Here is a 26,775-nt window from a genome sequence, read left to right as displayed (position 1 = left end):
AAAAGAGGACAGTTAGGTAAATTAATGACCCATCTCTTTAAAAGTCTCTCTACTCTCTATCACACATAGACATTGTTTCTGCTGCATGCCTCTTCTACAGATACTTCCATGGACACTGTTCTTCTGAATTGGCTTCTATAATTCCCACTCTATCTTCCAAACCAGTCCGCGTCCTTTTACTGTCCAACTTCAGACTCGCAGAACCAGCTTTTCTTCTTCCTCATTTATTCATTCAACTTCAGTTTTCTGGAACAACCTTTCTTCATACGTATTTCTTACGTATGAAGGAAGGTTGTTACTATTTTATACGTATTCCTTCATACGTATTTCTTGAAAATTACAATCTACAGAAGTTCAAGTCTAATGTCAACAAATATCTTCTTTTATCTTCCCAACCTCTAACCCATGCACTATAGGTTCTAATACCTTTCGTGCTTGAGGTTTTCATTAAAAAAAATTCATTCCAAACGTTGTTTTTGCAGCTGTGGAAAATAATTCTCGCTGGTTTACTTCAAACTTGTATACGTTATTTCTCATTTCTCGACATGGATCACTAATCGCCAACCTGGCTGAATTCCATCTTATATAACTTCTTTTTTTCTTCTCTTGCTCCTGGTTTGGAGGAAACTCTGCTAAGTTCTAAGGAGAATTTTCTACTTCTTCAGGACTTTGCTACCAAGGCTTTTCTTCCCAAAAACAACTGCTTGCATCTCGAAAACCATCTACTAGCCATTGTTGATCTTTTGATCAAACTACACCCACATTCCGTATTGTAGGCAACGTACGGTGGGAACTTCGCCGACCCTAGTCCACAGATGATGATGCTGACACTGATATTAATCATCCCCTCCTCCCTCCCCCGTTTTTTTATACACGACATGTAGACCTGTATAAGATACTATACAGGTCTACATGCCGTGTATATGGCGCTGCTGCTGTGGTCCTCTGCATCGTCAGGGTATTTAGAGAGGACACTCCTGAGAGAATGCCGAGTCCTGGTGTGATTCAATAAAGGAATTCCTCCACCACCATGACCATCCTTTGCCACTCTCGGCTTTTACTCACGGAACTTCTCCATACAATCCAATAAAATATCACTGTTAACCAAACTAGTTGAAAGGACAATGAGGTCGCTAATCAGCTTGGACAATCTTGTCTTTCCCGCCGTCAACAACAATCAAAGGGACAATCTTATAAAATAAATCTTACCTAACTCTTTCCTAACACAACCTGAACTAGAAAACAGAAAATTTATACACTGGTGTGCAAAACCTAAGGACCAACACTATTTTCTACAGGTTACAACCACAAAATCTTTACTTAAGATACTCTTTACTGATGAGAGTAAATTCAGTCTTAGCAGCGATTCTGGACGTCAGCTAATATGGCGAGAAATTGGCACATGATATCACCCCGCAAACATCATTGAAAGGGATCGATGTGGCGGTCGAGGTGTTCTCGTCTGGGGAGGCGTTATCTTGGATGGACGTATACAACTCCAGATACTGGAAGGCGGTACTCTAACCGGTGCACGCTACTGTACTGAGGTAATCCTACCACATGCGCGTCTGTTCAGAGGTGCCATTGGCCCCGAGTTCGTGTTTATGGATGATAACGCCACACCCCCATCGCACTGCAGCTGTTGATATGCTTTTGGAAAGTGAGGACATTGTTCGTATGGATTGGCCTGCCCGTTCCACCGATCTAAATCCCATTGCACACATATGTCTAATATGTGTTCGATGGGAGACGCTCTGGGAAAACGCCTAGCGGCACGTCCACACCCACCAGAAAATGTTCACCAGCTGAAGTTGGCGCTGACAGAGGAATGGACGATGTTACCGCAATAACTTATCAACAACATTGTTCCTAGTATGGACAGGCGGTGCAAAGCCTGCAGCAACATTAGGGGTGGCCATATTCCTACTGAGGACCACCTCTTCCCTTTGTTCCATCATTGGCAGTGATGCATCTGTATCATAGCAGCCAGTGCTATGTTGCCATTTTTGAATAAAGTCCCTCTGTACCGTTTTGTTTCCTTCATCATTTCTGTACCTCACGAAGTTCCTTTTCTTATGCTTTTCCCATATCCAGGCTACTCCTATGAAAAGCTACAGGTGAAAACCTAACTGGTCTTTAAATTTTGCATACCAGTGTACTTATTTAAGCATACTACTTCCATCTGAAGATTATTCCAGTCATTTAAGTGATTATGTAAGCCTTAAATTTGTTTTAATCCTCTTCAACTCTAGCTTTGTACCGTGTTTGGCTGCTTGTAATACATCTGTAAACTGCAAGTCATACTTTCCTTCTACGGATTTACACGCCTGAATTAAGATGGTTGTTTGTTGTCTCTTGGAGATTAGGATCATGACGCGCCCGAATGGGCGACTATGTCGAGCTTTTCGTATCAGCAAATTTGTGTTTTAATTATCGGTTTTGGGAATGAAAAACCGGGAAAAGCGCATTAAGTTACTCGACTGAGGACAGAAAACCTCGAGTTAATACATTTTCTCTGATCATTAACGACAATTGCTCTAGAACCACAAGACAAGCATGACTAAAAAAATAATGTTTTCTATTACATCCACTCCAAGCTTAGAAAACCAATCTGCTCTTATAACTGCCATGAAGTATACACACTTGCACCATCCTGAATTCACCAAGCACAGAACTGCCCTATGGTCAACTCGTACCATGCATAGGGATTCGAACAAGTGGCATGCCTATTCGGAAGCCACTTGTTTCAGAAAAAAACAAAAAAATTCGCTTGTAGTGGTTCCAAGAACGTCGTGATCGGACAGTGGAAGGAAGTAATGTGGTCAGACGAATCACGATACACTTTGTTTTTAACTGATAGTAGGTAGACAGTGTAGCGAGTACCTTATGAAGCGATGGACCCTGCTTGCCTTGTTAAGACAACCCAAGCATCTGGAGGTGGTATCGTGGTAAGGGGAATATTTTGTTGGCACGGACTGGGTCCATTGGTACCGGTGGAAGGTCGAATATCATCCAGGAAATACCTAGATTTTGCATCAGATTTACTGCACCTGCAATGTTACAATTTTATCCCGAAATCGATGGCCACTTTATGAATGACAGTATAACAGTGCATCGTGCCATAATTGTGCAAGAATGGTTCGGAGTACGTGACACGGATTTCCACCATCTTCCCTGGCCCCCATATTGGCCTGATCTCAGTCCTACTGACATTGTGATTCGGCAACGAAGTCCTGTTCCTTCAACTTTGTCGGAGCTGCACGATATTTTTTTTGGGATAATCGCCGTCCTCCCTACACCGTGTGGACCTGAGTTCGAATCCCGTCAACGGAGCGAGGAATTTTTATGGTTTTTTTTTCAGAACATGGCTCAGTTAGTTGAATTCAGGCGAGGATAGCATAGTTTTCCTCCCTGGAAACTCGGATTTTTCGTCCAGAAAACAGTAAATCACACGCAATTTACAGATATATTATATACAGCGCATAATGGCTTAAGTTGCTGATGCGCCTAAAACCTTACAACCACCACAACAATAAACGAAACAACATCATCGACTATTTATTACTGCTTAGCACCACAGAGGCTTGGTCTTTTCTCCGTTGGAGTGGATGGGTTCCTCATCTCGACAAATGCCTTTATTGGTTCACACCTCGGTTGTGTCCCTCCCCCACACTATTTTTTTTCACTAGATATTTATAGAACCTTTTTTTTTTTTTTTTTGGAAATAGGCCAAGTCTACTTGGCTATCATCTGTTGATGAATATCCATGACCAATCTCAACCCAAATGATTACCTTTTAGTTTGAAAGAAAGAAAGATGTTTAGTTGGTGGTTAGTTGTTGTATGGTTTCAGGGGCATCAGGAACTTAGGCTAAATTGAACTGCCAGGAGAAAAACCCATGCTACCCTTGCCTCAGACCGACTAACTCAACCACGTTGTGAAAAAGGCCCATCAAAATTCCTCCAGTCACCGACCGGACTGGAATTCAGGTCTTTTCCACCCGGTGTGGGCAGGATGATTATACTAACTGTGCTACCCACACAGGCGTTCGGTTGTAACGTCACAGCCGAAACCAGTGGCGAAACTACCATTCCACCAGGCCCACCATCGCGGGGGCTTCCCGAGCAGTCAGCAGGCCCAGAATTTATATCTTAGCCACTGGCCGAACTGTGAAACTTTTCATTAAGAGGTAGTCTTTTGCGATTATGAACATCCTTGGTTGAAAGACCGTTGTGGGTGAAAGGTTACTGCCGCTGCCACGAATCTTGTAGTTATGAAATTACTGCTCGGCTTCAATCAGATCTGCGCGTCTAGCGTTAGAAGCCTAGCCAGCCAAGTTTTAATCAAAGGTGACGTTATCAGATTAATCATTCAAAACAAGTAACAGTCGCCCAAATCACCGTGACGAAATCAATATAAGTGAGGCGCTGCCACCTGGTGGACAAAAAGAACGCAACCTCACTTTTTGTTTTTTAATATGGACAATGTTTGAAAAGCGCCATCTTCAGCCACAAGACAGTTTATTCTTTCGGTAAAACGACCAATATTCCATACAGGAAACACAGGAAACTTAATGGTAGCGTGTACATCAGCGAAAAGAACAGAAGATTCTTCTCCTCCCCGTCCCCCATCTTTTATTGCCTCAATAAAGAACTTTCTGAGACCAGCAGATTAATTTTTATCAATAAATTCTGGAATGAGACAATGAAATCTGAATAAATTGCTCAATAAAAAAAAACAAATCCACCGTTGGTGGATTGTAGTCCTTGGAAAATGACAAGCAATTCGTTAGAAATGATCTTCCTTCAAAAGAAAGCGATATTAAACTGCGCTTAATAAATATTCCTACTTGAAGAACGCTATCTCTTTCTAATTACTTATTCCACCACTACGTGGATGTATTTCTCTACTGCGTATTAACTTCGTTGTAAACTAGAACTATGGCGTGTTCAATCTGCAAAGATTCTGAACTTATTCTGACATAATTATCTTAAATAGTATTATCGAATGCGATAAAAATTAATGTAGAGGCGTCGATAATTAATTAATCCGAGTTCAGTTAGGCTTAAATAATAGCGATCAGTTAACCATAAAAGGACGCCGGGTTCGAGAGTGGTAGAAGATTGGTTCTTTTTCAATGAGACAGATGCTCTTCGATAGTGGTAATGGCTTTCGCAGAAACCCCTGTCAAAGTAAACATGATGAAAGTAAAATTGCATTTAACGCGTTCCTAGTTCTAGGAAGGCAACGGGCCATAAACCATCCGTCGACGGTTATTGATGAACCTATTTCGTCAGGGTTTGACCTTTCCTTTCCGAAAATGTTCTCGCTGTAGATTATATCGGGGGTAATCTTCGTCGGATAAGTGACCACAAGCAATCTTTGCTGTCAGTAGTAGATACGTCCGTTGTGCAGCCTTCGCACCATCTTTCTCCCCCAACTTCCAGCTTCCTCCCACCTTCTTCCCAACCTGTCTGGTGGCCGGCATAAGCGCGCGCGCGGCGGAGGGTGCAGATGAAACTGATTATTTCTGCCACTTTCAAATGTTCTGGCCGTACGCCACAATGAGTTCGAAAGCTAATGACGGACATCACGTGGTTTCTCTCTCACGTATTTTGTCACGTGCGCCAAGATCAATAGGACAATATCACTCATTAGGCCGTGAATGACGTGTAATGATAGAAGAGAGCATTTGCTTTTGTTACAGTGGACAGGAAAATTGCTGTTAATCAGTGACAAGCTTTCAGAAGTGCGGCCGTGGAGAAATGTTTATAAACGTCATGACTGATGACAACGAAGTCTTGCCGAGGATTAATGTTCGCCAGGAGAGAAGAGACAGAAAGTTGTTTAATAGATGAAACTCAATAAAGAAAGGGGAACTGCAATCAAACGCTTACTAATGGAAGCGTTTCGAAGAGGCCTCGCTGCGTTTCCCCATGTATTATTCATGTCTGGCAACGGAATCGACCGGGGAAAATGGTGTGTTTCTCGTGCAACGAAAGGCTCCTCTCGTGTCATATCAATATGGAGACGATGTTAACAACAGAACCCCACAATACAGTAAATTAAAGGCAAGACAGAACCTATGAAATGAGGAGTCTTTTGTGAAAACGCTGCTCGCTCGCGCTCTGTACGCTTTCCAAGTAAAATCTCGTAATGAATGTTAGTTACTTTCCGTAAGAGGTCGCCTGCAGTGGCCGCATAATTTGTTTCTGTCCATTGCACAGGGATTATAATCCAATTTTGACTGTTGTAATGGAAAACATACCCTCCCAACACGGCAATAACCATTTTTCCCATACAGCTTTTAACGATTACTACTCGAATATTATGTTGCCCGGGTACCTTGGAGACCAGTGAAGTGTGCCTTCTGCCAAACACAAGATGGAATCATAAAGAAAGAAAGAAAATTTTAGCAATGTACTTTCTCTTTTTTTTATCTTTGCGTGGGGGTATTTATTCCATTATGAACATTAAATAGAATTATGTGATTCATCTGAAGTATTGCTTGTGACGTCACATCTGGGGGGCAAGGGAAACGCTGGTTGATGTTTTAAGGGTACGAATTATTAGAGATGTCTTCTGTCATTTGGACAAGTCAGCTGGAATTGCCTGCCGGTGGATTTTAAAGGGCTCAAACAGCATAGGAGATGTAGTATGCGTGGCTTTACGTTTTCTTTTATTTATTTATTAATATTTCCTTCCCCCCAGTTATTAGAGAATTTTTAAAGTTGCGATTGTGGTTGAATAAATAATAAAAGAATGAATGCACTCTAAATGGTTTTGATTTTAATCTTCGAAATCTCTAATTTACAGTGCAAGATCAAAAATAAATAAATAAAAAAAATAATATATATATATATATATATATATATGTGTGTGTGTGAACATTAAATAAATAATTAATTTTATTATTTTTTTTTTATTTGTTTGTTTGTTTTTTACGGCAGGTGGCTTTTGGTTGCGCATGCGCAAATGGAAACAGTTGATAAAATTGTTTCTGTGTTGTTACCGATAACACAATGCAGTTTTTCTTTCATTTTAAGTAGAGGCATTTATTCAATTATGAACACTAAATAGAATTATATGATTGGTCTAAATTACTCGCTGTGACGTCAGATGTGACATCAAAATCTATACTAGTTGCTATTTTTTTTTTTTTTTTGAAAAACGATCCTTTATGAAATTTTTCTCTTCGTTGAAGAAATGGGCTTCAAAGACTGTAAAACAGCTTTATTCAGAGGTAGAATATTCTCCATTATTGATCATCAAATAAGGATTGATTACATAGCTTTTCCAAGTTGGAACATCTTATGATGGTTGCCAATCGTGCGTGATATCTTAAACTTTAGAAGATTTTTCTTTGTGCCCAATTATTTTAACAAATTATAATCGGAATCTAAGATTTCTGAAAACAAGTGACGAAATTTTACCATCTCGCAGATATCAGTCCCCTGAATGGAAGTTTCCATGTCTTCTAGATTACATCTCTCAAGTACAACCATTAAGCAGTTGAGAGATGTAGTCAGAAGAAAGAGACCTGATCTATGGACCCGATCCATGGACAAATTGGAAATTACTCCATAACATCATGTGACAACAATTCAAATACTCTCTGTCTTACAGCATCCTCCTAACCTTGCACTATGTAGCAATTATTTCTTTCCCAATCAGTTCTTCCCGTGATGAAGAAAACCCACGAAGATTTCAATCTTTCAAACCAAGGAGTTCTAAGAAACATTTTTGCAATTATATAACCAGAGTTCGTTAATTTGAAAAATTCGAAATGAAATTAACTTTAAATAATTTGTTTAAATTAAAAAATAAATAAAAAATCAGTCCTGGAACTTTTTAAATCTACCTTGAATATTGTTAAAAACGGAAGCTTAACTTCTGTTTTTTTGTTTATTATCTAATTTAATTTAATTTTTGTTTATCATCATAATCTCTGCTCTTCGAGACCTTTGGCTGACATAAAGAAAATAATTATTATTTTATACTCCGGAAGACCATGTAAGTTCATAAGAGCTCACAAAATAGAGAGAATGCAAGAACATCGCCATTTTTGGCAGTCACGTGGGTATGTAACCACGGGCAGCTCAAACGCGTGTACTACTGTACTCTCACGTTTAATCACTTGGCTACGACATATATTTTTTTAAGATTATGGATAGTATAAACATATAATTTCCAATGATGAAAAAAAAAAACAAAAAAAGAAAAAACTGAAGGCTGTTGTTGTAGTACGATTTTAGGAGCATCAGCAACAAAGGCCATATTGCTCCATGTATATTGTCTGCCAACTGCGTGTTCTGTGGTCGATTTTTTGTTTGCCGGATGAAAAACGCGAGTTTCTAGGAGAAAAAACCATGCTACTCCCACTTGAGACCAACTAACTCAGCCACGTAGTGAAGGGGGGCCATAAAAATTCCTCGCATCATTGAGGGGATTCGAACTCAGGTCTTTTCCACCCGGTGGGGGGGAGGACGTCCATTCTACCAACTGTGCTATGCAAGAGGGAAATTGAAGTCTGATTAGGCCTATAATCTTATTTTGTACCCAGTGAAGATTTTGTACCAAAATAACTCGTCATTCCGCACGTAATAAAGATTATTCTTTGGTCTTGCATTTACCAGGATCCATGAGGGTTAATTACAAGTGAGAGACTGATAACAAAATTAATAGGCCTTGTAAAAAAAAAAGTAATGTATGGGAGGCAAATAACGCACAGACCACAGGAACTTTTTCATACTTGTGTACTTTTTCTTCCGCAGCATAGTAAAATAGTAAGATAAATATCTATTAACAATTTATTAATAAATAAATATTTTCCTATTAAAATTATCATCCTGGGGCAAAAAATATAGATTAAAAACTTTTAAGTTAAAAGAATATTTGTTAAAAATATATTTTTAAAAGATTTTTTAGCCACGATGAAATATAATTATAAAGAGAATGCGAATGCGCAGATTATTGCAATAATCGTAAAATGTACACCAAACTAAAAAATAAATTAAAAGCAGTGTACAAACATGTGACCAAAACGAAATTGATAATTGGTCTCGGGTGGTGATGTGTTCGAAGCCATTTTGCCCCTGCAGGTATAACCGGTTATCCTCTGCTCAACTTAATACTGAATCCCTTCCTGGTCATTTATCTCTGCGCAGACCTCATTCTAGTTGTGATGGCAACAGCGTTATTACCGATCTCTCCCCTTAATAGACGTGACAATTGTGTCCGGCAACTGGCCTTTCTCAACGCTTCATCTCTTAAACTTACAGAAAGTCCAGCATATCTGAGAGAGAGAGAGAGAGAGAGAGAGAGAGAGAGAGAGAGATTGATTTGTTGTTTTTCGATGTAGTGACTGCTAACCGTAATACAGTGCTCTAAAATAAGTAATAAATTGTATTTAGAGGCTTATTAAAAGGCTGGTTCTAAAGGTCGGTTTATCTGTTTTCAGAGATAAAATGTCTTACTTGTTACTGACTAAATCGTACTATCGGCCTGAGAGAAAAAACAAGAAAGTAAAACAGAATGAAAAGGGCAGCGAGAGAAAGAAAGAAAGAAAGATGGTGGGAGGGAAAAGAAGGAAACAAAGATGATGAGCGGGAAAAAAAAGAAAGGATGAAAAGGAGAATGAAATTTGAAAGATTAAAACAGAGAATGAAAAAAGAAGAGTTGAGACAAAGAGAGAGAGAGAAAGAAAGAAGAGTTGAGACAAAGAGAGAGAAAGAATAAAGGAAAGAGAGATAGTGAAAGAAAGAATAAAGGAAAGAGAGTGAAGGAGGGAGAGGGAGAGATAGAAAGAATAAAAGAGTATGAAAGAAAGATAGCAGGAGAAAAAAAAAGAAAAGGATAAAAAAGAGAATGAAAGAAATAAAAGGAAAGAGGGGGAGAGACAGAAAGAATAAATGAAAGAGGATAAAGGAAATAAAGAATAAAAGAGATAATGAACGAAATAAGGAAATAGAGAATGAAAGAAAGAATAAAAGAAAGAGGGGGAGAGTGAGAGAAAGAAAGAAGGAATTGCAGAAAGAATGAAAGAATGAATAAAAGAGAGAGAGAGAGAGAAAATAAAAGAAAGGATAACAAAAACCGAAAGAAATATGGTGGGAGGAGAAAAGAAAGGATAAAAAGGAGAAAGAAAGAAAGAAAGAATTGAAGAAAGAAAAGGGAAGAGGAGGAGGAGAGAGAGAGAGAGAGAATGAAAGAAATAATAAATGAAAGTGGGGGAGAGGGAAAAAGGAAAAAGAAAGAGTAAAGGAAAGAGGGAGGGAGGTAGAGAGAGAGAAAGAATAAAAGAGTATGAAAGAAAGGATAAAAAAAAGGAAGAAAGATGGTAAGAGGAGAAAGAAAGAAAGGATAAAAAAACGATAGGATAAAAGGGAGAATGAACGAAAGAATAAAATAAAGAGGAGAGATAAAGCAAGCAAGAAAGAGAGAATAAAAGAAAGAGGAGAAAGAAAGAAAGATAAAAGGAAAGAGAGAGAGAGCAAAAAAGAAAGAATAGAGTATGAAAGAAAGGATAAAAGAGAATGAAAGAAAGATGTAGGAGAGGAAGGAAAGGATAAAAGGAGAATGAAAGAAAGAATAAAGAAAAGGAGAAGAGAAAGAATTAAAAAAAGAGAATGAAAGAATGCGGGAAGGAAGAGGGGAGTAGAGAGAGAGAGAGAGAGAGAGAGAGAGAGAGAGAGAGAGAGAGAGAACAGAAAGAAGCTGAAAAAAAAAAAAGGGAAGGAAGGAAAAAGCGAGAATTAAAATAAGAGGATAACGTTTTAGCTTTCTTCACTTACAATGAAAAAGAAAATAAAATTAGATTCTGTTTCGTAATGAAAAACGACATTGTAAAAATGAACCAGTGGGGGGGGGGGGGGGGTGCTCCAAACTCAATACCCGACTCGAAAATATTTTGATAATTTCTGCGCGTTCAATACGAGCAACGCAAACAGAAAGCCAAATTTTCGGATGTTTTGTTCTTTCACGGTTCGTGCATTCGAGAGAGAGACCTCGGTGGTCTCCTGCACCCAAGATCGCTTCCCCCCCCCTCACCCCCATCCCCAAACAGAGCTTCGATAGAGAAAGGGAGCGCATCTGTGCGTGACAACATCCTAATGAATTTAGTGTCGTTGCCGTTCGCGAGATGGCGCTGTCTAATTGTACACGGCGCAAGAGTATCCGTTCGCTCCCTTCTGCAGACGCGATTAAATTGAAACGCATTTAATATCCGCGGGATGGTCGTACAATAATTACATCTCATCGACGACATGGCTACTCGCTTCGTTTGGTCATCAGATAGTCACGGAAACTGTTTTAAATCGAACTCGCTCCTACTTACTTGGTCCACAGGCATATAACCCGCGTTGTTCCCGCTGTTTTCCTGGCCGGGTTCAGGGATAGACAGAGAGAGGTCAAAGTTATCCACCGTCTGCAGAAAAGAAAAAACAAAGAATAATTAATGACCACATTATCTCTACCATTACACACAACTATATAAATGAAACTAATTAACTCGTTGCGATACCTGAAAATAAATACCGGTTCAGGGTTAAGAAAATCTAAGCACCCCTCCTGCTTGTCTCTTGGCTTGGAATTCGCACTTTCAGTCGCTCCTGATAATGCCATAGTTTCTCTATTTCGCGCGGCCTAGGGAAGAGGAAACGAGAGACTGCTTCTTAATTCTTTCGTGTATCTTTGAGCAAGTCATGTGGAAACAAGTCTTTGGGCTTTGCTTCTGCTCATCACTTGTCACGTGTACAAATAGTTGAGCTATAAAAGTGCGCACTACAACAGCCACTAGTGTCCAATATGGCGCGATACAGAACTCGTCTCCTTGGATTTTTCTCTTTCTGTAGGATGCAATAAAATCGGTTTCTTTATTTCCATTATACGCACGCATATTTTCGTCTTTATATCCTCACTGGTAGCACGGTGGTTATAATCCCCTTCGTCCTCACACGATGTGAAAAAGGTCTGGGTTCGAATCCCGTCAATTATGCGAGGAACTTTCATGGGCCTTTTTGCTCCGTGGCTGAGTTAGCAGGACTCGAGTAGAACAGTTTTTTTTACCTGGAATCGAGGGTTTTTCATCCAGCAAAACAGCCAAACCGACAATAATTAGCCTACACCATAATAGACACATCATGGAGTAAGATTTGGTCATTGAAAAGATGGTTCACTTTCACCTAGTGGCTGTTGGAACACGCAACAGCCTCAGTTATACTTCAAATTAGATGTAAAGGATTGGGGAGAAGGGGGTTCAGACATTCAATATCGAGCCTATAAGTTAATTCATCAAACTTTCAGTCACTGAACCTTGTCATTCTGTGCGAAGAGTCAGCGACATGTCAAACGTGTTTATGAAATGACCCAATTTGACTAAGTGAAAAACATCGAGGTCCTTGACATTGTTAATGACTCGTCTGAGCTTAAAACCTCTAGAAATAGAAGTTTTAAGTTCAGACGAGTTTAATTTGATATGGACCAAGGATGGCTTGAACTTGTCGATGCCTCATATGTGCGTCCACATAAGTTACAGCAAAACATTTTGTACATCAAAGCACTTCTTACTGTTATCTCCAACTGAGACGGGTTTTGCAATGTCTAAGAAGACTAAACAGTTTTTGATAAATTCAGAAGACGTATCAAACCCCAAAAAACACTAGCGGTCCCACGTTAGGTTCCTGACAGAATGATCTGACCTGGAATCATAAGAATAATTCCTATTGACCCCAAGATCATGATAGTTTCGATTTTAACTGCCCCGTATACCATCTATTCCAAAGGAAATCATCTAAACAATATTAAAGATTCACCAATAATACCAAAACTAATCCTAGTTTATATAATACAAATTTACGTCTCTGAGTTAGTAGTAATTTGTCCAGTCCTGTTGAAATAGATTATCTGAACAGACCCAGGTTCGTGGCCAAGTTAGTCAGTCTCGGGAGAAGGTTGCTTTTTCTCTCGCAGCCTTAGCTTTTCATCCAGGGAAAACTAGTAACAGAGAACATCAGGCTCAATATACCGAAACCTCATGATATACCGTTGCCAACCCAACTCGTCACTGTCCAGCATGGCGCTTGATATGCATTGACGTCTTTAGTGTCCCAAAACGCGAAATATTTCTCAACCAAAGCTGCATTAGTACTAAAACATCCCATCTGCTTTCCTTGCGCCAGATTCACTCTTCTAATGTAGGGCAGTTAATGCTTCTGTTAGTGTGGGCCATGCAGAAGTGCTCTCCACCTTTCAAATTCACAAGAACTGTGCCAGATAAGCCATCCAATTTTTGTGTCCATTGTTCATGTGCCTTTTATAGGCACGTGGTGTTCAGATGATTAAAATTTTTCTGTCTCTGTAGTCCTTGCAAAGGGAATTTTTGCGCGCTGAAGCAATTCTGTTAAGAGCGTGTTTAACCAAAGCCCGCCCTTGGGTCAGAGGTAAAATGGGAAGAGGGAAAAACAAGGGAGGAGGTAATCAATAACTGAAGAGGTTAAACACAAGGTCATCTATGACATTTATGGGGCGTTCTGGGCCCTAGGCTTCGTCTCGACCTTCTTTTCACCTCTCTAAATTACGAGAATTGCACGTGACTCGGAGAAGAACTTTGTTGGGTTCCCATCCGGCTGTGTGCGCGCGAACAATATAACCGAAGTAATTTTCTAGAGGAGCAAAATCTCTCACAACTGTGATAACCTTTGACCTCCTCCAGGTAAGTCCGGCAGTCGCGGGTGTCTTGCAACCGGACAGGTTCTTCCAGTGAGAAATTGACTCGCATTTTCGGAGGAAACTGAAAGTAGTGAGGAATCTTGTTTTAACAGAAGGATGCGAGTTCAGCTACTCGACCCTGACTGTTTACATTGGTGGAGGTTAACACTGTTTACCTGGTCTGATATCCAATTAAAGCAACATCGTCTGGTGCGATACCTCCGTTGCTGCTGGCTCTTGAACACAGTGAACCGGAGGTAGGAGACCACCTCAAGGATGTATGATGATCCGAACACGTACTTTAGGAATTGACTAATACAGGAGTAACAATTATTTGGTGATGACAGATGGACTAATAAAATAACAGAATTAGCTAAAAGAAAACCTGGAAGACAACAACGAAGATGGGCAGACGAAATTCAAGAGTTCGTGGGCGGTAAATGGATGGCACAAAACAGAAGGAACTGGAAAGTCCTTCATCCTGCAGTGGATTGAAAATGGCCGATGATGAATAATTATTTGGGAACAACCAAAAAATTAACAGAACCCTTTAGACAGAGCAGATCAGAAATGAGACAGAGCAGAACCAGTTATGACACAACTGTCACAACGGGTGCTGCTGAAGAACATATCCTCACTTAATCTACTCCATCAAATAGTGTGATATTTTAAAAATATCACACTATCCCCTCAACCACTGTCATGCCAACAGGCAGCTCACCGTAGTTGGAAACATGATAAAGGGACAGCAGTCTCATGTCCTTATTTTCCTCGGCACAAATTCCAAATAATCAATCATAACAGGACATGAGACTATTGTCCCTTTATCATGTTTAAACCAACCAATGGTGTTCCCCTTACACTCCCCCCAAAGTGTATGGACACATATACAAAGTCCATACACTTTTGAATCTCTGGCTTTTCCAGTCAACTGGTTCACCCACAATGTAAAGTACGCGGAGATGGGGGAAACGCCTGGTGCCGCTTGACCCTAAACACACTTTACACTCCCCCCTCTTCGGGAGAATCTGTATTGTAGTATGATCTGTATTGAAGCGCTTGGTAATGTCTCATTGCTCCAGGCAGAAGAACTCTACCCTATAACCAACAGATACTCCAGAAACAGAATGTTTCATCTCGTTCCCAAAGTCATCTCGAGATTCATTTAAACGAATTACATTCTCAATGCGAATGGCTTCTTTCTGGGAATTAGCTTTACCAGTGTCACCTCGACTTATTCATAAAGAGACAGTTACGCTGAAGAAGGATACAGTTATACCTACCGAAACGTCGTCTGCGATTAGTGCTGTATTATTATTGTTTTGATAATTTAATGTGGTTTTTAATACTGATACAAAATGGTGCCAAAAAAAAAAAAAAAAGAGAAAGAAACCACAACTGGCAAAAAGAGTATTTTAATTTGAATAAAAACATCGCAATTCGTTGCAATCGAGATCTTCAATCGCCACTAAAAATAACACAAGATCGTAAAGGGTCATTCAAAATAGCATTGTTCATTTACGATGTTGCAACGTGCGGAAGAAAGAAAGAAAGAACGTCTTACAAGTTTCCCTTTTTGACGCGCTCTTTATATAATTACGCGGCAGCCATGTCCCAATAATTCCACATCCTGTCCACAATGAAGAAATCTTGGTGCTCGCCTGACGCGACTCAAATCGGACGTTTATTCGAAAGAAAACTGAAAGTGACACGGCACCCACCCACCCACCCACCCACCGAACCCCACCCGACCCGACTTCTTGTATTCCATCCTTTTGCCGAGAAACTATTAAAGCGTGCTGCCAGTTAACAACAGTTGGAGAAATGGTCCAGCTATCGCTCATAACGATCGCATCGCTTTCAAAGCTACACAAAGGGGTGACCTTATCTGTGACGGAAACGTTAACCGAGCTCTGTCGTGAATCCGTGCACCAGGCCGATAACAAACGAGGACAGGAAATGATAATTCCGAGCTCCGCCCTGGACTGGCAGAAAGGGAGTCGGATAATAAGAGGCTGGCGAGGGCTTCCCTTCTCCACCGCATCACAAACAGCCATCCGCCATACATGACCTGGTCCGTTTACCGTGCAAGAATCGACACCTTTGTTTGCGCATGCGCAGTACGTGCGCTGCATAACACACACACACACACACACACACACACACACACACACACACCACGCGAATACCTGCACGTGGGGGTCCTACTTGCGGGCAATAAAGTGGAGTAAGCGCCGTTATTTGCACCCACCTATTGATGGTAACGTTGGGCACTTACATCGCATGCGCACAATTTACGGATGAATTTAAATTAAACACGCACAGTCCGCTCTATCGTTTACTTGTTCCAGGTGGGCCATAAATTTAACCAAAAAAAAAGGGACAAAGTACATTATTTTTAATGGCCTTTCCTTTGTTGACGTTTGATAACAGCTTTTAGATTTTACGATTTGGCCAGTTACAATCAGCACAGATTACCGCACTCTTTCTGCTTTTTAATTTATTATTTTTTTTTTCCCACCTATCGTTAACTTTTCAAAATTAGCCTAGGCAGTTGCACGATTAATGGATAACTGCGCTGATTGATCCTTTTCAAACTAGAAGAAATCTCCTTTTAAGATCATTTTGGTTCCATAAGAACCCATCTTCGAATACCATCAGCAATTCAGAAATGATCTCGACTCTCTTAAATTCCTTCTCTTCTAAATTTAAACTGTTTTTAATGTCTTTTTATCTTTTACAGATTTACACATTTTCAAATAATCTTGTACAGTTTAGAATTTTCTTTAACCTTACTTTTGTTTTTTTACAGGATTTTCTAAAAATATATGTCGGAAAATATATTTCTGTTCATAACCTTGCTGGTGTTATTCTTTGTTCTCCTGCCCACAAATGGGCAAAGCCTCTAACCAATTTTTTTGAAGTTTTTACAGTCTGTTGTTGAATCTCCATTGGATATTCCTGCCTAGCGCAGGTTCAGTGCCAGTTTGTAGCTATCAGTAAAGTGTATTTTCATTCGGTTAATTCTTCCCAAAAGCGAACTGCTGAGAAAGTAGATAATTACAATTTAAGTACAAAAAATAAAATCAGTCATTCCACATGCAAACAAAATATCATCGGATTTATGCGAAAAATCTGATTCAAAGATATATATTTTGATTTCAGCAACACAAAATAGTTTGACTGGTTGAAGACAAAAAAAAGATTCGATTGAGGGAAATCGTTTGACTGGTTGAAGACAAAACGATTCGATTGAGGGAAATCGTTTGACTCGTTGAAGACAAAACGATTCGATTGAGGGAAATCGTTTGACTCATTGAAGACAAAACGATTCGATTGAGGGAAATCGTTTGACTGGTTGAAGACAAAACGATTCGATTGAGGGAAATGTTTGACTCATTGAAGACAAAACGATTCGATTGAGGGAAATCGTTTGACTGGTTGAAGACAAAACGATTCGATTGAGGGAAATCGTTTGACTGGTTGAAGACAAAACAATTCGATTGAGGGAAATCGTTTAACTCGTTGAAGACAAAACAATTCGATTGAGGGAAATCGTTTGACTCGTTGAAGACAAAACAATTCGATTGAGGGAAATCGTTTGATTCGTTCAAAACAAATGATTTCATTTAAAGAAATATTTGATCTTTACAAATCAATGATTTAAAAAAGAACTGACATTCGTTCTGCGCACAATATAGAGAATCTTTGGTTTTAAATAATAAAAATCATTCCCTTTCGCTAAGCAGTTGTTCAAAGGAAGTTATCAAGAGTATACTTCCGTTCGTTGCAATTTCAGTAATAACAACTGAAATCTCTTCTATATTTCCGAGATGGAAAAATACTGAAAACAAAATTTCTATCCAAATATTAGTCTCGAAGTCAGCCATGAATTTTTAGGATTGGTGATTAATACTAGAATAAGTAAGCTGTCAGAATATATTTTTTACTTTCTGTTCCCTCCTTCGGTTACTTCAAAATAACAATAAATGAAGAAATAGTTTTCGAACGCGATACAAATAATACTGCCGAAATAAAAACCCGATCAATTATACGCGATGTATTTTCAAGATAATACCATATAATGAATACCATTGCGCGTGCCATCCTGATGTTTGAATGACGTCGAATATTTTCGAAAAATAGTTTTTCATCTTCCGAATTCCGGATAAACATCACAAAGATGAAATATTGTATTAATAACTGCTGCCAGAATAGCAGCTAACGTACACGACGGAAGAGAAAGAAAGAAAGAAAGAAAAAAAAGCAGAGGCAGCTGGTTGAAACTCAAAAATGCTTCTTATGACTTAGAAATTGAAATCACAGTAACATATCAAAATTGAAAACATTCTCCGAAGGTTCACATTGAAATATAATTGAAAGGAACACTCCGCTATGTGACCTCCGAACAGTTAATCAAGGAAGACACATCAAAGTTAGTCAATATTGAAAAATAAAAAGAAAAAAAATGTTGCCTATGAAGGAGTAATAAAGATGAGGATACAGAAAACCGTCCAAAAACAATATTCGGGTTGAAGCAGTGCGAATACACCGTTTATAAAATAAGATAAAAGATGGTTCTGCAATGGATGTTTATAGATGGCTCCCAGAGAGTTTTAACACAATTTTGTTCATCTTGAAGTACAACTAGCGATCCTCGAAAGCTACTTTCACAGTACGTGATTTTAATTATTGATGGCAGCACCTTGCTTAGTGGGGGAGGGGGAGAATTCGTCTTTCTCATTTCATTTTCTCATAAAAATAACGATTTCATCTTCGCCTGTGAAGAAATCGCGCTGCTCGACATTACTTTCGAAGCACAAACTAGCAAAGTTTAATAAAGATACAATCATATTACACGTTTTTCAGCAACCGTCCTCATCTTACTTGGATTTCAAATTAGCTGGAAAAATGATTGCGCGGGTTACGCTCTTCCACGATGTTTTCAAAAGTTCACTCAAAAATTACAGCGTTCTGTTTAATGTTAAATTCTAATCATAACGCTGGATGTAATTAAAAGAAAATAAAAGATTAAAATTTATGATTTATTTACATATTTTTCCTTCGGTGTGGCTTCATTATTTACTGTTATGCCGAAACAGTCATGCAACTCAGGATAAGCGTGAAGAAGATGAAATGTCACTTCTAATACAATTGTTGAAATGCCAACTTTATTTCCCGATTGTTGAAATGCCAATTTTATTTCCCGATTGTTGAAATGCCAACTTTATTTCCCGATTGTTGAAATGCCAACTTTATTTCCCGATTGTTGAAATGCCAACTTTATTTCCCGATTGTTGAAATGCCAACTTTATTTCCCGATTGTTGAAATGTAAACTTTTTACCAATTGTTGAAATGCCAATTTTATTTCCCGATTGTTGAAATGCCAACTTTATTTCCCGATTGTTGAAATGCCAACTTTATTTCCCGATTGTTGAAATGCCAATTTTATTTCCCGATTGTTGAAATGCCAATTTTATTTCCCGATTGTTGAAATGCCAACTTTATTTCCCGATTGTTGAAATGCCAACTTTATTTCCCGATTGTTGAAATGCCAACTTTATTTCCCGATTGTTGAAATGTAAACTTTTTACCAATTGTTGAAATGGCAATTTTATTTCCCGATTGTTGAAATGTAAACTTTTTACCAATTGTTGAAATGGCAATTTTATTTCCCGATTGTTGAAATGCCAACTTTTTACCAATTGTTGAAATGGCAATTTTATTTCCCGATTGTTGAAATGCCAACTTTTTTCCAATTGTTGAAATGGCAATTTTATTTCCCGATTGTTGAAATGCCAACTTTTTTCCAATTGTTGAAATGGCAATTTTATTTCCCGATTGTTGAAATGCCAACTTTTTTCCAATTGTTGAAATGGCAATTTTATTTCCCGATTGTTGAAATGCCAACTTTTTTCCAATTGTTGAAATGCCATTTTCTTTTCCATTGTTGGAAATAAACTCGCTGTTAAATTATATTATCCAAGTATAAATCGGATAAAATGGCCTATAATTCAAATTTTAATTATATATAAACATTGGATATTACGAATCTCCAATGTCGGGTTACAAAAACACGCAATACTTTCATCGTACACAATAAGAAAATAATACTTACATCGTCACCAAGAAGCGTCCCGATCGTCGCCGGCGAACTTTTCCGAGAACTCTTTAGCTACGATTTTCCAGCAAAGTGTAACCATAACGAACAAGCAGCACCAACAAAACGCACGCTACTCAAACAAAATGCTGAACCAAATCAAGTTGCCTGGTCCGCCGCACGCCTATCGCTACCAAAGCCAGCAAACATCCAACGGGAGAACAAGAGCGTCCGTTCTGAAACGGGCCTTGTCCATACTCCCGTGTCAAGGTAAAAAACATTGCCTGCAGACATGGCATTTATCTCCCTCCTACTGTGAGTGGTATCGTCCTTTCATAGTGCGGGGGACGAAAGAATAGCTTGGGGGGAGGGAAGAAATAATCACGTGTAAGACCTGATGTCGGCTGCCAGACAGACCGTTAGAGTAGGGGAGAAAATGGGATTGTGTTCGCGAACGGGGTGGGTTTTTTTTTACTCTCTCTCTCTCTCTCTCTCTCTCTCTCTCTCAGTCGAGAGAAGGCATGCACGTATTTTAGAACGGGTGCAGTTTAATACTGGTTGAAATGACTTCGAATTTTGCAACCGTTAGTCATGCCGAGTACGTGGGCCGCATGAAACACGCTGATCTAAACACCACAGAATGATTCAGGAGAGATAATGCAATCAAATGATGTTTGCCAGTTCTTGGAAAACATCCATTTCGTAGAAAAATGCATACATTAGAGGGTAATGGCGTTTAGCCAATCAAATCAGTTCGCATGATTTGACTAATCCCTCAGGTAGCGTACACTACCTTCGCATAATAAAAGGAGGTCCGCTCTCACTGAAGAAGTGATTTTCGAAATAGCTCTCCGAAGTGTACGCAGAGTGTTTCGTGGAGCAATCGAAGGAAAAGGACACAACCAAAACATTGAACTCTTCGCTAGGACAACACGTAGTCAGGACTGGTTTGACTGGCGGCTGGAATTATTTAAAATTATTTTCGGAAATTGTTTGTGCCCAGGGTCACGCAAAACTTTTGTCCAGGAGGATCGTGTCCATTATGCAGACATAATACGCCATTCCAGGAACCTTTTCATGTGGTGTTTCATGAGAGGGGTAGCATTTTCTTTCTTTCTTTTTGTATCCGGGTACCTAAAAGTTTTGACATGGTCCTGATGGACACTTTTATAATGAAGTCTTTCGGGATCAGAAGATCGAAATATAGTAAAGGATATACAATTATTACCTAGTAATAATTTGTGCGCTTTGTGAACTCTTCTTCTACAGTCTTCGGTATTCAGCTCACTGAAGATAAGAGGTTGGATTCTAAAGTTCATTATTAAAATTAGAAAATAGAACTACTCTCAGAGCCTGGCAAAGCCATTAAGGAGGAATATTTAATTGGCTGGGACAGCTATAAAGGGTTATCCAATTAAAACGCAATCGAGTTTGCGATACAAATTTTATTAAATACGAATACAGAATTTAATTTTAAAAGTACCCTCGTATTCGCTTTTTAGTTTGTTTGATGGAACTCTACGAAAAATATTTTCATCATTTGTGTAAACAACATGAACCTATTCGATGGTTTATTCAAGATGCAGCAGATCTCAAAGCCACACTGATTCTAGATAGTAATCCGCCCTTGGATAGTGTTCTTAATTTTTCTTTTCATCCTGGAAGAATCAAACTTAGCCAAACGCATTCTCGGCATCCTGGGCTCATTCCTTCGATCTAGACAGCTGTTTCTTTCTCGTGACACCAACAAAGAAGTACCCTAGGGTGGGAGGTCTTGTCTGCCATCCTTTTCGCGGCTGTACTGAAACCTTTCCTTCCATTCTAGTCAAACTTCCTCAAAGACGTATTCAAAGAGGTATTCAAAGACGATCAACAGACAAAAGCAACTAACTCTATTAGAGAACCATCTATCAATGGCAAGACTACAGCGTCATTCAAAATGAGCAGAAGAGATCAACCGAACAAGCAGCCCTCTGAGAATCACCAACAAACTTGGCCAGTTCTCTAGGCCACAGCTCTTCAAAGTGGGTTTCTTGTTGAGTCCCAGAGGATGTCGCCAGATTTTGGCATCATAAATAAAATAAAATTTCCATTTATATGCCTCGACGGATACATGGGGTTAGAAAAGTTCACAAGATAGAGAGAGAGTAAAAGATATATTTAGCATTCAAGCGAGCTTCAACTACCGTCAACTGAAACGTGTGTACTACTGTACCATCGAGTTTGATCACTCGACTATTTTCGTTTTTCAGAATTGTTTTCATCAGTTATTACCTTTCTCTTTGAAAGGCAATAACTAACACAGTCCGTTTCAGATAGCCTTCGTTCACTTATTCTTATTTAAAGGTTTTGACCCGAAACAAAGGAAGTTGCGTACCGTTGACTTTACGACAAGTTAAAGTTAAGGAGCAGAAAGGGTGAGGTGTCGAATATGTACAAGGGAGGTTTGTACAGTTATATACGTACAGCCAATCAACTGATTAAATAAATAAATACTGCAATCCAGTAATTTAACCAAAAGTTTGAATTTATTCAATAATGAAATTAAATGCAGGACATATGCGCATTACAGGTCCAACTGTTGCTTTCTCTCTCTCTCTTTCACGCGAACACCTACGCAGTCATGAACTGCGAATCCATTATCAAGGATATTGCATTGTGTCACTTCTCTCTTCCACGTTTCTTTCTCCTTCTCTCTGTTTTTCCTTATGAAACATGTAAACACGTCACTGCTCTGTAAAGTCTTATTAGGGAAGACGCTAACGGTAAATTACGATTTCTCCTGTCATTTTCATTTCCCTCCAGAGATTTCAAATAGCATTTGTTTCAGTCGTTAGAAACTTCTTCGCTATTTCTGAACAATCTTTTTTTTTGTTTGTTTGTTTGTTTGTTTTCTTAATCTCTTATTCAAAAAGCATCGAATAATGCTGTGGCATTCTGATTCTTGGTCACGATATCAGGAAAACATTTCGGGAGAGTTTAGAAAGATGGATTCCCGGGAACCAAAGTAATATTTTTAACTTTAATTTGGTTTCATGGTAACTTGAAACAAACAATTTTCTATTAAGAAAAAAATAGAAGAATCCACGCAGAAGTGTTGGCCATACTGTACCAGTTCTCTCCATGACGCATGCGCGAGTTGCTGCGTTATGTAGCGAGATCCCTTTCAATGCATTTCATTGACGTTCTCGAAAATATAATGCGACCGAGCCCAAAACGTACATTTACCCCGGCTTCAATAAAAATGCAGGCTTCTCCTGTGACTGTCATTTGTTTGCATAACCAATGTATGCACGCCATGATGGAAAGTGTTCGTACAGGGAGGCGGCCTTTGTGGGTAAGGGAGAGGGAGGGAGGGATGGAAGGAAGGAAGGACTCCATTTTTATTGGTAGAGGATACTTCATTTACGTATCAGAAGGGAGTTATTTTCTTTTAATACCGATACCTCTTAAATGGCCAAGATATACGATTATTTTTTTATCTGTTCCACTCGAGAAAGTAATTTAATGTTTGAAAAAAGCTTATTAATTTTAGAAGTAGAAAAAGGAATGGTTAATCATCAGCTTTTCATCAATTTAACTCTTTAGAAAGTTGCGCTTCTTGTAATGTAATTCGACGTTTAAGTGAAAATTATATAGGGTTTGTATTAAACCCCTATTAAAATTATTAATAGGGGTTGTGTAATAATTACCAAAAAGGTCACATTACAGAAGGGAATACAATGTTGCTCGAAAATATGGTCATGTGACATCAGTAAGGAGTATGATCCCCACAACGGCTAAACAGGCCTGACAGCAGTGAACCATGCTCGATTTCTATAAGATTCTGTGGCAACAAATTCCATCAGTGCAGACCATAGCTCACCAAGTGATCGAGGAGTTGGCTGTTGGCGTGCAATGCGACGCCCAAGGGCATCCTACGCACACGTTTGATCGGAATCAATTCTGATGATCGTGCTGCTACTCACGGCAGTCGTTGGATACCTTTAGGTTCAAGATATTCTTCCACCAGTTGAGCTCTATGAGCAGTGGCGTTGCCGTGCATGAAAAGAAAATCTAGGCCAATCGCACCCCTAAAGAGTTGCACATAGGTTTCGAGGATCTGTTCTCGGTCAAAACATGAAGAGGAGTGCGGCTGTTGATCATTATTCCACCCCATAGGAGAACACCGCATCCATCGTTAGTGTCCCTTTCTTTGAGGTTTGATTTTCTGTAGAATCTGTTTATAGGCTTAGATGGGGCTCATCAGAGAATGGAACTGTACTCCACTTGAATTGAGTCTTCTTAGCACAGTCTGATTAGAAATGTTTCCGCCTGTGACCGCAACAACCTCAAGAGACAGTTAATGACAGGACACTGTAGGGTTATGTTAGAGCCAGATAGCGGTCTGTTCTGGCTGATGTAGCCGCAGGGCGACCCTGGCCAGCTCTTCTTGTAATGGTTCCTGTCTCCTGAAACTGTCTCCGTATTGCCGAGACGACACTGCGTGAAACATTAAGCCACACGTGACACTTCCGCCTGCGACTACCCGGCTTCAAGTCGTCCAAGGGCCCGCCATCTCAAAGAATCATCTAAACGACGATGACTTGCCATTCTGAGTACTGGAGATGTGACTGTCCCACTGAGCAGGACAAAAAAAATGGGAATGAAGTGCACAAATAAAAACACTGTTTTTAATCCGTGTTTTTATTTTTATAGACGTGAATAATTTGCATAATGTGTGGCTCTGATGGGGTAGATCGATTTCTATTGGATACTCGGGATTTGCGTGCCTGGATGCCTATTATATCAAATATTCGTCTTCAGCGACACTGTTCACGTTAAAATATTCATGAAAAACATTTCGTTTCGTTAATTTTGTCAAAAACTTCCTACAATCTGGTCTGAACCAGTTCTAAGTTCTGGAATTCTTTATAAGCGAAAATTACACCTTTCATTTTACTGACTCTTCTCAGAGTCTTACAAACCTCAATCAGGTCCCCTTTAAGGTGTGAATGCCAAGCTCTGTAGCCCACGTAATCGAAATTTCTCCTTTACGGTTACTCTTTTGCTGATCTCGCCATGTGAGTTGTCTTTCTTTGGACCCTTTCAAGAAGCTGAATGTGTGTTTGTTTGTTTTTTTTTTTTTTTTTTCAGATGGCCTCCATATTTGGACACAGTATTTCCACATTGGCCTGCACAGTGGAATTATGACCTCCCTACTGTATTTCTATAGGATATTGTCCGATAAATCATGGATAGGACACCATGGGCTTTCTTGGCTGCAGGTTCACATTGCACAGAGAACTTAATATCTGTCCGTATCGTAACTCCCAGATCCCTTTCTTCCTCTGCTATTTTTAATTGAACCCCACCAAGGGTATAATTTATCTTGGGGTTGCTGTTCTCCAAGTGCAAGACATTTTGCTGCATTAAAACAGTTGCCACATTTCTGACTATTCTTGAAGTCTCTTCAAATCATGCTGAAGGAGTGCTGCTTGGCACTGATTCATTGACTACTCTGCAAATCTTTACGTCTTCGGAAAATTTTGATATCACGCCCTCTAATGTCGTTTATGACAATCGGAAAAAACAGTGGTCCAAGAACTGATCCTTGGGGACCCCGTTTCTGACCTGAAGAATATTCTTTAATGGCAACCCTCCGCCTTCTACCCTGTGATCCATCTTAGAATATACACAGAGTGGCCACTTTATTAGATACACCTACCATTTTCTGAACTAGAGCTCTCCTTCAGTAACAGAGTCACGTGTTCGTGCCAGCCTATATAAAGCAGGTGGGCAGATACGTGGGGATTCTGTGTATATGGAACTGAACGTGAGAATGAGCAAGACGAGAGATATGCGTGACTTAGAATGGAGTCTTATCATGACGATCCAAGCCATTCTGATGTTGAATGGAAATTGTGTCTAATATCCTTTCATAGCGAGTTAGCTGTTCTCTTAAAACCATTGCGTTTTTGGCTGGCTGAAGCATGGCTGTTAGTTTAATTGTATAATCATCTCAGACATGCTCAATAGGAGACAAGTCAGGAGAAACCAGATGACCAGGGAAGCGTGTCTACAATGCAGAGAAACTATCTGTTTATATTGGTTACCGAGCGGAACACTGTCCTGTTGGAATCAATGGTTATGTAACTATTGGAGAGGTGATGGCAGAAAGAGGGATCTAAGTGCAGCTTCAATTTAACATGAACTGTAAGATTACATTGAACAAAAACCAGTGGCGAATAACTGTCATGCTTTCTGAGGTTCTTTCTAAAGATATGAAACACCAACTACTTCAACGGCTCTATCTCATGCTGATTTTACAGAAGAGTGCTTCTGATTAAAAGCTGCCTAAATGCTTTATCGGGAGACAACAGAGTCTCTGTGGTATGAACTAGTGACAAAGGAAAGTTGTCAATGGGACAAAGTTGTCAGTGGTAGTAGCTTTTACCTTCGCCAAACACATGACAGTATTCCTTGATGGAACCTTGAAATTCTGACAAGCAAGTCTGAGTGCCTTGTCATGGGAGATTAAGTTACACTCTTTGATTAGAAATTCTGAGCGAAACTGGACCACAATTCCCAAAGAAATTGCATTTGGAATAGTATATTCAAGTGTGGAGTGAATTTTTTCCATAAACTTGATCATTGATCAGGGAGTGTTCAATATTTTTGATGGGATTATCCACATTGCTGGTGATCGCCAGCGATCCGAGTGATGTCACAAATATGATGGGACAGGAACCGTTAGCATTAGAGGTTTTTATTCTGCTGACTGGTACCTCTGTTTATCTCAACCAGGAAAACCAACAGATTCTGTGAATTCTCTAGCTTAGGGGGGGGAGGGGGAAAGGTTTCAAAATACAATGCTAACATGGGACTTTAAGAAAAGCATAGGATGTTTCTTTTTGAGTTTCCTTGCATTATTTTGCACTGTAGTTCTAAGAATGGATCATCTAACTTGGCAATACAGGCAAGTGGG

The 26,775-nt window shown here is 39.4% G+C and overlaps 1 protein-coding gene across 5 annotated transcripts in view; it reads right to left on the bottom strand.

Annotated features, from left to right (window-relative positions):
- Positions 1-26,775, bottom strand: part of LOC150089898 (TOX high mobility group box family member 3-like) — a 284,523-nt gene that overhangs the window by 168,963 nt on the left and 88,785 nt on the right. For 4 of the 5 annotated variants that reach the window (XM_090389696.1, XM_090389695.1, XM_090389694.1 and 1 more), the window contains exon 2: positions 11,336-11,425. In XM_090389696.1, coding sequence (XP_090245822.1) covers positions 11,336-11,425 — 90 coding nt within the window. Of the gene's footprint in view, positions 1-11,335; positions 11,426-19,826; positions 20,049-26,775 lie in introns of those variants that run through there. The other variant, XM_090389697.1, reaches the window with a different exon arrangement.

The sequence above is a fragment of the Mastigoproctus giganteus genome, chromosome 2 (assembly GCF_048544385.1).
Source record: "Mastigoproctus giganteus isolate SK-2022 chromosome 2, ASM4854438v1, whole genome shotgun sequence".
Lineage (NCBI taxonomy): Eukaryota > Metazoa > Arthropoda > Arachnida > Uropygi > Thelyphonidae > Mastigoproctus > Mastigoproctus giganteus.
Note: the sequence above shows the minus strand (reverse complement) of the source record. Positions and strands in the feature narration are given on the sequence as shown.